The sequence below is a fragment of the Octopus bimaculoides genome, chromosome 23 (genome assembly GCF_046866305.1).
Source record: "Octopus bimaculoides isolate indiv1 chromosome 23, ASM4686630v1, whole genome shotgun sequence".
Taxonomy (NCBI): domain Eukaryota; kingdom Metazoa; phylum Mollusca; class Cephalopoda; order Octopoda; family Octopodidae; genus Octopus; species Octopus bimaculoides.
The window spans coordinates 6272767-6283715 of record NC_142950.1 but is presented as its reverse complement, the minus strand read 5'-3'; the positions used below and the strand labels follow the sequence as shown (position 1 = coordinate 6283715).

The window sequence follows — 10949 nt, the reverse complement described above, 5'->3', positions numbered from 1 at the left end:
CATATGTGTACATACACATACATAGACGTATAAATATACACACAAATATAACATCCACAGATATACAAACACAAGCACATACTGTGCATGTGTTTGTTTTGTGCATCTTTGAATCTTCATAGATTTGCCTGATGAACAATTACTTACTTTGTGAATTCTCCTGAACTTACTGGGATGGAACTGACTATAATAATGACACTAATAATTCCTACTCTAGGCACAAGGCTAGGGAAGGGTTACCCGATTACATGAACTACAGTACTTAAGTGGTACTTGTTGACCCCAGACAGAATGTAAAGATCAAGACAAAATGTCGCTAAGAATCTTTTCCAATGCACTAATTCTTTTTGCCAGCTTGCTGTCTTAATAATAATCCTTTCTATTGCAGGCACAAAGCCTTTATTTATTTATTTATTTATTTATTTTTGGTGGGGAGAGTCTAGTCGATTATATCAACCCTACTGCTTAACTAGAAGCTATTTTATTGATCCTGAAAGGAAGAAAGGCAGAGTCAACCTTGGCGGAATTTGAACTCATTAAGCCGGAAGAAATGCTCTTGAACATTTTGCCTGTCAATGCTAATAATTCTGCTAGCTTGCCACCTTAATAAACAACAATCCTTTCTACTATAGGCAAAAAGCTAACAAATTTGGGAGGAAGAGAAGTGGTGGGGCTACTTAATTACAATGACTCCACTGTAGTAACTGGAACTTGTTTTATCAATCTCGAAAGGATGAAAGGCAGAGTCAACCTTTGAAGCTTTTGAACTCAGAATGTAAAACTGGACAAAATGCTGGCAAGAATTTTACATGAATATAGGCATAGCAATGCTTATGGTTGGAGAAGGACAAAGTTATCAACACCAGTACACAACTGGTATTCCTTATATATTTTTATCAATTCCAGAGTCATGAACAGCAAAGTCAAACAGCAGCTGAATTCCAACAAAGAACATAAAGAGTTGCCCCTTAAAAACACCACAAAGTCTTTAGTTAATTGTTCTATTTGCTAATAACTTCCACCCTACTTGTAGTGCTGATCTTAAAAGCACAAAAGTGAAAATTTATCTATATGTGTATGTTTATGTGCATATATGAAAGTAAGCACACATGCAACTATTATATGCATATCTATACAATATGTGTATATATGCGTGTGTGTATATATATGTGTATATATATATATATATATATATATATATATATACCCATATAAGTATACACACAGACATTTGTCTACAATTACATATATATCTATACATGTATTTAAATACATACACGCAAACTCTTAAACTCACGAAGACATACAGATACATACATAGTTAAAGGTGTACACACAAACACACATGTACACAAGGATGTGTGTCTGCATAAACATGTTCCATGTAAAAACAAAGCCAGCTCCACTAGTTTTAAAAATATAGGTAACATAACACAAAAGGAAAAAAATATTCAAAAAAACATATTTCAAAACAAAACATAAAAAACTACATAATGAAACCAAAAGTCAATTAGTAATAATTATACTAATTTCTGCCAACGTTTTTTTTTTCTTCTTCACTAGAAAAAAGAATCATTTCTTGTGTTGCATGGAAAAAAAGATATATTTATACTTACACACACACATATATATATATGCATACACACACCATTAAGTGTATGTTTGTGTGTGTGAGTATATGTATATATATCTATATATGCACATACATACATATATATATATGCGCATACATATATATATATGCGCATACATATATATACACACATACGTATATATACACATACATACATATACACATACATACATATATATATATATATATATATATATATATATATATATATATATATACACACGAACATGAAGTGCATATAAACATACATATACATACATACGTGTGTGTGTGTGTGTGTGTGTGTGTGTGTGCATGAATGTGTATATATCTATGTATTTATGTACGCATGTACATGAATGTATTATGAAGACAGTTTATCGTCTTCACTAACTGCCTGGTTTTAATTCTTGGGCTCCTTTGATTCCATCTTGTAGATTATAGTACAGTCTGTGAAGTCCACTGAAGCATGCAATGTGAGGTGAGTGTGTTGCAAAAGAGATAGAGAGAGAGAGAGAGAGAGAGAGAAATGTATATAGGTAGATACGTAGATAGAAACATAATTTTCTTTTTCTTCAGTTCTAAATGTCTGGATGGCGGTATTAATTCTGATGACGACGACAATGATGACGTAGTTTGGAAATGAGAATCACAAAGAAAGAAAGAAGAGTGTGATAGTGATTATTACGATATATATATATATATATATATATATATATATCTATATATATATATGTATATAGATAAATATATATCTATATATATATATGTATATAGATAAATATATATCTATATATATATATGTATATAGATAAATATATATCTATACATATATATGTATATAGATAAATATATATCTATACATATATATATGTATATAGATAAATATATATCTATACATATATATATGTATATAGATAAATATATATCTATATATATATATGTATATAGATAAATATATATCTATATATATATATATGTATATAGATAAATATATATCTATATATATATATGTATATAGATAAATATATATCTATATATATATATGTATATAGATAAATATATATCTATATATATATGTATATAGATAAATATATATCTATATATATATTTATATCTATGTATCTATATATATATATATATATATATATATATACATACACACACACACATATATATATATATATTTCTATATATCTATATATCTATATTATCTATATATTATAAGTATATGCACTGCAGCACAACCGTCCCTGCTCGAATTTAAATTACAAAAGTACTCCCTGAGAAAATATGTCGAACAGGGAGAGGCGTGAGGTAGTCTTTTTACATTTTTTTGTCCTTTTACTATTATTGTTGCTGTAGTTAATACACTAGTATCATTATTATTATTATTAATATAATTATCATATGAAACATCGATGAGATAACGGAAATGAGATGAAAGAAAAAAAAAATGAACAAAACAGCAACATAGACATTATATATATATATATATATATATATATATATATATATATATATATGAAAGAAATCGTAGACAAAATACATAGAAACACTAGGAGGGATGGGATAAATAAAAATTATATATTTGTGTGTGTGTATATATGTGTGTATGTGTATATGTATGTATATATACATGTATATATATATATATATATATATATATATATATATATATATATATTATGTGTATATATATATATATATATTATGTATATAAACTATACTGTCACAACAATCAAGATTATACTATTCATAGCCTTACTAATTTCCACCTTTTGCATGTTAAGAGCCACAGATTAACAACAAAGATCGGGGGGGGGGGGGGTAGTGGGGGGGGGGGCTGAGTTTTGACCCCCCACCCCCAAAAAAAAGTGGAGGTTAGGGGAAGTAGAGTTTGGAGCCGAGGTGACTATGACGACGATGAAGGTAATGTTAGCAAATTACAATGAATTAAAAAAAATAATAATCCAGATAATAAAAATTATAATAATAATAATAATAAAGATAAAGAAAGATATTGTAAATGAATGTCCAAGATGTGGAATAAAGTGTTTCTTGTTCTGAATGATGACACTGATGATGTTTGTAAGAAGTTACTCCAAGACGGCTTTGCAATGCGATATCTGGCAAGATCTAGGCAAGGATTAAGATTCTTGGGAGACCAAGGACGGGATTAATTGGAATTAAAATTCAATGACATTAATAAAAATAATTATTTCTAAACATGGGCACAAGGCCAGAAACTTTATTGACTGGGGGTCGGGGAGTGGGGAAGGGGACTGGGAAGTGGGAGGGGGGTTGTTGTTTGTCACGGGAAGTGTGGTAGTAGTTAAATGATATTGGCTCCAGTAACTGACTGGTACTTTAGGTTTTATAAATCCCAGAAGGGTGAAGAGAGCAAAGTTGGCCTTGACAGGATTGGAACTCAGAATGTAATAATAATGGTTTCTTTTTATTTGCCATCAAGGTGACAATAATAATAATAATAAATAACAACTGGAAGGTGCTATCAGGAATAAGGAAAAGAGAGAGGGAGTATGAAAAGGAAAGAGAGCAATGTTAACCTTGATGTGTCATACTGGTATAAATACAAGATGGGTTTCTAAATGATAGGGAGGAGACCAGACACAGTAAGAAACAGGTTGAAAGGAGACTGTCCCCAAAACATTGTGCAAAGGTGGTTAACTTTGATGGAATATCATTGCTGGATTATCATGTCTTGTTGCAAGAAAAAAAAAAACCCGACCCAGATTTGAGCAAATGCTCTTTTGCTTCTTGTGGAAGGGACAAGTTCTGCTGGCTAGAGGTCAATCAGCTGCGGATTCTTATTCCAAGGCCAATAACGAGCAGGAGCAGAGGATTAACACATCTGGAGAGATTATCTCTGAGTTGCAGTCTGGAGTCAAGCTCAAACAGAGACTGGACACTTGGCATCTGGAATGTTGCCAAATGCTCACTACAAATATCCTGCCAGCTGGACAAGAATGGTCCAACCCTCACAATTTCTGGAGATTGGAAGTGATTCCGGACATCAAAGACGAGGAGTCTGAGGAGTTCTCTTCTGAATGATTTTTCAGGCTGGGGGATAATTACCAAAAGTTCTTGGTCTGGCAGTGCTACAGGGAGAGTGAAGGAGTTTAGCCTGTTTAGGATCCATACGCTCAACAGGCATGACTGTGTTGGGGCTGCCAGCAACTGAACCTGTCTCATTTCACAATGTATAAAAGGTGATGCAACACCAGCAAGCACTCATTTAAATGTCTGTGCCATGGTAATTTCTGGGTTTAAGTTGTACAGCTTTAATCACATGTAGGACGGATCTGGCCAACAGCCAGTCTACTGTGGAAATCAACCTGCCACCTTCCTTCAGCAAAGGAGAGGAGGAAGTCTTCTTCCAAAGGGTGGATATGGTGCAAGCTACCAGTCAAGGAGGGCACTAACTCCAAATAAGAAATGACAGAATGATTCGATGATCCCAACCAGAATTTACTTGTTCCTAGTATACATTGATCCCAATATCTTAATGATTATTCTATGCATGTGCATGTGGGCCTCATCCTTAGATGTAAGCACTAGTAGTATGTAATTAACAAAATGTTTTGCATTGGCTGATGAGACTAGAAGTGAGTGAGTATTCTTAATGTTATTTGTAATTAAAATTTATTAATTTATACAGCCAGCCATAAGTCATCTATGAAAACAAAGATCTTAAGATAAGGGGTAAACACATTACTGATGCTTGAAATTAAATTAAGATTAACTCCCAAGAATGTTATCTAATTAGAGAGATTATCAACAAAGTCTGGTATCAATGACTACCTCCTCCTTGTATTACTGGTACTTATTTTACCTGACAAGAAGGTCACCTAAGATTTAATATCAGAAGGTAAGGGAGAAAACTAGAAATATCCATTCCATATGGTCTGGTGCAGTACGCAGATATTTGGTAGAGTTAATGGAACTGAAGAAGGAAAGAGATGGAACAAATTACTGCAAGGAAGCATTTGCCTGAGGCCCTACCAATTTTACTATAGTAATAATAATAATAATTAATCCTTTCTACTATAGGCACAAGGTCTGAAATTTTGGGAGAGGGGTTAAGTCAATTACATCAACCCCAGGACTCCACTAGTACTTAATTTATTGATTCTAAAAGGATGAAAAGCTAAGTCGACCTCAGCAGAATTTGAACTCAGAATGTAAAGACAGACGAAATACTGCTAAGCATTTTGCCTGGCGCGCTAATGATTCTGCCAGCTTGTCACCTTAAAAATAATAGGTACAGAGAAAAGCTAGTTTGTGGTTGGTTCAATGAATACACCACCACCTTGAGGATTGAACCCACACCGCTTCCATCATATTGCCATTTGAACTCAGAATGAAATAAAAAAAAACATTACTACATACTGATGGGTATCATCTAGTCCAATGTCCCACCAATTCTGTTCCTCAGCTATTTATAACAATTACTAATTTCAAATCTTGGTACAAGGCCAGCAATTTTAGAAGAAGAGAGGTTAGTTGATTACATTGACCTCTGTACTTGAGTTGTACTTTTTTTTATTGATTCTGAAGGGATGAAAAGCAAGGTCGACATGAATGAAACTTAATAATAATGAAAATGTTCAGCAGAGGCTGTTATGGGCTCAATAACTATATATACAGCATATTCACATATACTTACACACACATTACATGAGTGCATAATATAAACACACACATATTTCTATAAATCACCCCTATTTTTTAATGTACTGAGTCTATCTACTGTGCTTGGCGTTCTCAATCTTCAGATTATGATGAACATGCGTGGGTACACATGCATGCAAAACTGGGCAGTACCAACTTAGTAAATCTAAGCAAGATGTTGAATATGAGAATGCACAATGACTCAATGGGTAATCAGTGCTATGTTATGCCTATGTGCAGTAAAGAGGAAAGTCTCAAATATATATCTATTGTATGTACAGTGTCAAACTAGGGATGGGTGGGAAGAGGGAAAAATGTAGTCAATGAAAAAGCTAAGTCAACCTCGGCAGGATTTGAACTCAGAACATAAAAGGTATGCAGCAGAATACCACAAGGAATTTGGTACAGCGCACTACCGATTCTGCTAAAAATGTTAATGTTGATAATGGCAATAACGATGATGGTAACGATATTAATAATGATTAACTGTAATAATGATAATAATAATAAAATAAATAAATAATTAATAAAAGAATGTGTAGAAACTAGGAATGTTCTGACCAAGTTTTCAAAATTCGAGGTAGTTAAGGAACGATGCCGTGTCCGTAGTAAAGGGTATGTATGTGTGTGTATGTGTGTGTGCATGTTTCTGTGTATACAAATACTCAGAAGTGTTTGTTTCATATAATCTCTTGAAAAATGGCATGAGGAAAATGGTAAATGAGGAATTTGGAAAGTGTGAAGAAATCCCCCTTTATAAAATGGGACAAATGACTTGATATAAATAATATACATTTAAACATGCACACACACACACAAATATGCACTTGCATACATACACATATATATATATATGCACACACACACCCATATAAATTTAATCACTTGCCTAATTCATCATTACCATCATACCCTGGGTACCTTTAGGAGTCAACTCTGTTGTAAGTTTTTAAGCCATGTCTCTGGGGCCAAAGTATAACTTCCTGCCACCCTTGCACCAGTCGTGAAGGCCTGGAAAAGGATCATTGGTAATCCTTACATTGGCTAACTCACTCTCTCCCTCTCTCTCATGCACACACACTTTCAACCGCACATCCGCCACTAGACAACTGGTGTTGGTTTGTTTACATCCTCTTAGTGGTTCGGCAAAAGAGACCGATAGAATACGTATCAAATTTAAAAAGGGAAAAAAAAAAAAGTTACAGGGGTTGATTTGTTCGACTAAAACCCCCATCAAGATGGTGCCCCAGGTTGGCCACAGTCTAACGACTGAAATGAGTGAACTATATTAGAGGGGGAAGAAAAACAAAAAAACAAACAACATCGAGACACCATTTTACCACATTACCATTTTTTTCTTTTTGTTTTCCTGCCAATGTGTAGAATTATTTTCGTTATTTTTTTAAAAAAAAGCAAATATGGATATTGACTGAGTGTTGTGCTTCTTAGTAGCTGTGGCGATGGTGGTAGTGTTGATGGCTGTAGTGGTTCGAGTTATTGGCTGGGAGAGGAGGAGGGGGGTCATGGTCAGGAGAGGGCTTCGTTAGGGGGAGATAACTAACTGTGGCTCTAAAATGTTGGATGGCTTAGTACACATGTGTGTGTGTGTGCATGTGTGTGCGTATGGTGGACTCTCCTGTCGTAGATGACGAATGAAGTTCAGCAATTTCTTACTGAACAATCTGCATATGTACATGTATGTATGTGTATATATATATATATATATATATATATATATATATATATATACATATATTGTGTGTGTGAGCATACAAATACATATACGCACCCACACAAAACCAACATATAGAAATGAAGCAAAATGGGAGGTGGTTTGTGACAGATGTGAATGTTGATGGTTCCGATTAGGGATTGGTAGGGTGGGAAAGGGACAGAGAGACAAAAACACACACACAAAAAAGGTGTGGGGGGAGAGAGAGAGGGAAGGGGCATTAGAAAGTATAACAAAGAAATAAATTGTGAAGAAAGGCCTTTCCATTGGAAATCACGAATAAACAGAAAAAAAAATAAAAGATGAGCAGGAAAAATACCCCTCCCCCCACAAAAACCTAAAACCAAAAAGAAAAAAAATTTCGGAAGAATATAAAATAATAATAATAATAATAATAATAATAATAATCATGAACAAAAAAAAACACAAAAAACAATGTTGCAGATAAACAAACAAACAAAAAAATACTCAATTAACAAAGAAATCTGAATAATGATTGATGAGTGATACGATGTTTTAAACATTAGATGTGAATGAAGCTGGCTAGCTTGGCTGCAGTGGCTTTTGTTTTTTAAACTGATTTCTTTTTTGGTTGTGTTTTTAAATTATTTTCTTTCTCATTATTTTTTAGCGCTGTGGTCTACGTTCCCCACCCCCTTTTTTCTGAGACACCCACCCCTCCCCCATTCTCTGACTGGACAAGTTTTTTTTTTCGTTTCTTATGTCTTCTTTCCTTCTATCTGATTCCGAGGTAAAATTTGTCTCTTTTTGTTTAGTTTTTTTTTTTAAATGAACTCGTTTTTTTTTTTCATTAAAAACAATGATTTGTTTAGGAGTTTCGTTTGTTTTTTTCTCTTTTTTCCTTCTATCCTTCTATTTTTCTTTTTACTTTTTCTTTGATAAATTCAAAACAAAAAATTTTTTTTTCCTTTGTCTGTGTCTGTCCGTCTGTCCAGCTGTCATTTTTTTTTTCCTTTTTCTTTTAAATCTTTTTATTCTTTTCAGCATTCCTTTTCAAAAGGAGGAGTGATTTTATGGTTTGAATAATATACACATATACAAGAGAGAGCGAGAGAGAGAGAGAGAGAGAGAGGGAGAGAAAGTAAGAGAGAGAGAGAGAGAGAGAGGGAGAGAAAAAATTTCTGAAAAAATACCCGCATCTGTTGGAGAGGGTTGGTTTGTTTACCCTTGAAGAAAAGGCATTAAGGGACCAACTTCCACGTGAAAGAGGGACCCAAGAGTTGATGGGACAAACAAGCTAACTGTTCTAAAGTTTTACACTATGTCTAACTCTAAATTGCCTGCCAAGATTGTTGGTCTAGCACACACACTGCTGGAGTCAAGCAGTAGAGGGCGCTGTTGGTCTGTCGGTAATGGTCTCTGTGGTTGATAATGGTGGTGGTTCTCGTCGGAACTTTGAACTGTTGCTTTGTATCCAAGAACACTGCTGTTGGGAGGAAGATTGCTGTGGCTGGCTAACAATGGATTGTTAGGAATTTTACTGTAAACTTCCTGAGGACTCTGTTGTGGATGTGATGACTTTAGTGAGGTATGGCTGCAGTTTGGTGCAGAATCGACACACGAGGTGTCAGAGGTTGTTGGGGTGTAGGAGCTTGTCGAATTATTATTAACAATGCCTGTTGAGCTAGTAGTTGTATTATTAGTGTTGGTGGTCGGTATCGTCGACGACGGAGGAGGAGGTACATTAGTGTTTGTGGATGAGACCCCAAGGTCAGTGTGTGGTAGGAGAGAATTTGAGGTAGAAGTAAGATATTGGTTTCTGTTAGATTTCCCCGGTTGGTCGTGCTCAACGTGAGTTCCAGCACGAGGAGTGATTGGTGTGCTGTCTGTAGGAGATTCCACTGATGCATCGAGGCCGTTCTCGTTATTGGAACAGCCTGCATCAGTTACCCTGCCAGTGTTACATCCTCCATCTTCAGTCACATGTTTCGAGGGGACATTTGATTGAGTGTGTGGGCGCACGTTGCATGTGCTCGGTGCACCATCCTGCGTTACATTTGCAGTTTGTTCACAAGGAGGAGATATCGTCGTGCCAGGATCTGTGGCTGATAACGAGGGCCCATTGGTGGTCCCTGTATCAGCAACATCAGAGCTGGACTTCACATCTCCTGTGTCATCTTGGTTTGGAGCTTGCGAGGTAGACTGTTCCAATTGACTTTCAGGTTTCCCTCTTTTCGACAAAAGGGGCTCCGTTTGTTCCATACCCTGTTGAAAGAAAAAAGAAAAAGAAAATGAGTTAGAGAGCAACATTGTTAAGATACTAATGTGTTTTAAGGACCATAACAATACCCATTTTCATCCCATAGGCTCATCATTTAACATACCATTATTTTTTTAAACAAATAGGCACAGGTATGGCTGTGTAGTAAGACGTTTGTTTCCCAACCACATGCTTCCAGGTCCTGTCCCATTGTATGGTACCTTGGGCAACTGTCTTCCAATATAATCTCAGGCCAACCAAGGCCTTGTGAGTGGACTGGTAGACAGAAACTGAAAGAAGCCTGTCATATATATATACATGTATATATATATATATTATAAAGATAGATACATATATATATACTAGCAGCTAAGCCCAGTCTCATCCGGTCTGTTTGGATGGTGTGGCTGTGACTGTTTTCGGTTAGACATAATCTATAACAGCATTTCTCAACCTTATCATTTCAGGTCTCCTGTTTCGATTGGAGCCTCCAGCTGTATAACCCCCCCCCCCCCCCCACCGGTCAGCTTCAGTAGTTGTGAAGAACAAATTTGTACGTAGTCTGTTCCTGAGAGCTATTTCTATTGGACGTCTGTCTAATCATTAAAACATTGATTTAATTATGAACATACAAAAAAGATATATGAAATGGACGTGTGTGTGTATGTGCGTGCTTGCGCGTGTGTATG

At 35.2% G+C, this 10949-nt stretch overlaps 1 protein-coding gene across 4 annotated transcripts in view; it reads right to left on the bottom strand.

The window, feature by feature from the left end:
- Nucleotides 1-9001: 9001 nt before the first annotated feature.
- Nucleotides 9002-10949, bottom strand: part of LOC106868723 (protogenin B-like) — a 146887-nt gene continuing 144939 nt past the window's right edge. For all 4 annotated transcript variants that reach the window (XM_089340599.1, XM_089340601.1, XM_089340600.1 and 1 more), the window contains one exon: nucleotides 9002-10265. In XM_089340599.1, coding sequence (XP_089196725.1) covers nucleotides 9315-10265 — 951 coding nt within the window. In that variant the 3' untranslated portion in view covers nucleotides 9002-9314. The remainder of the gene's footprint in view (nucleotides 10266-10949) is intronic.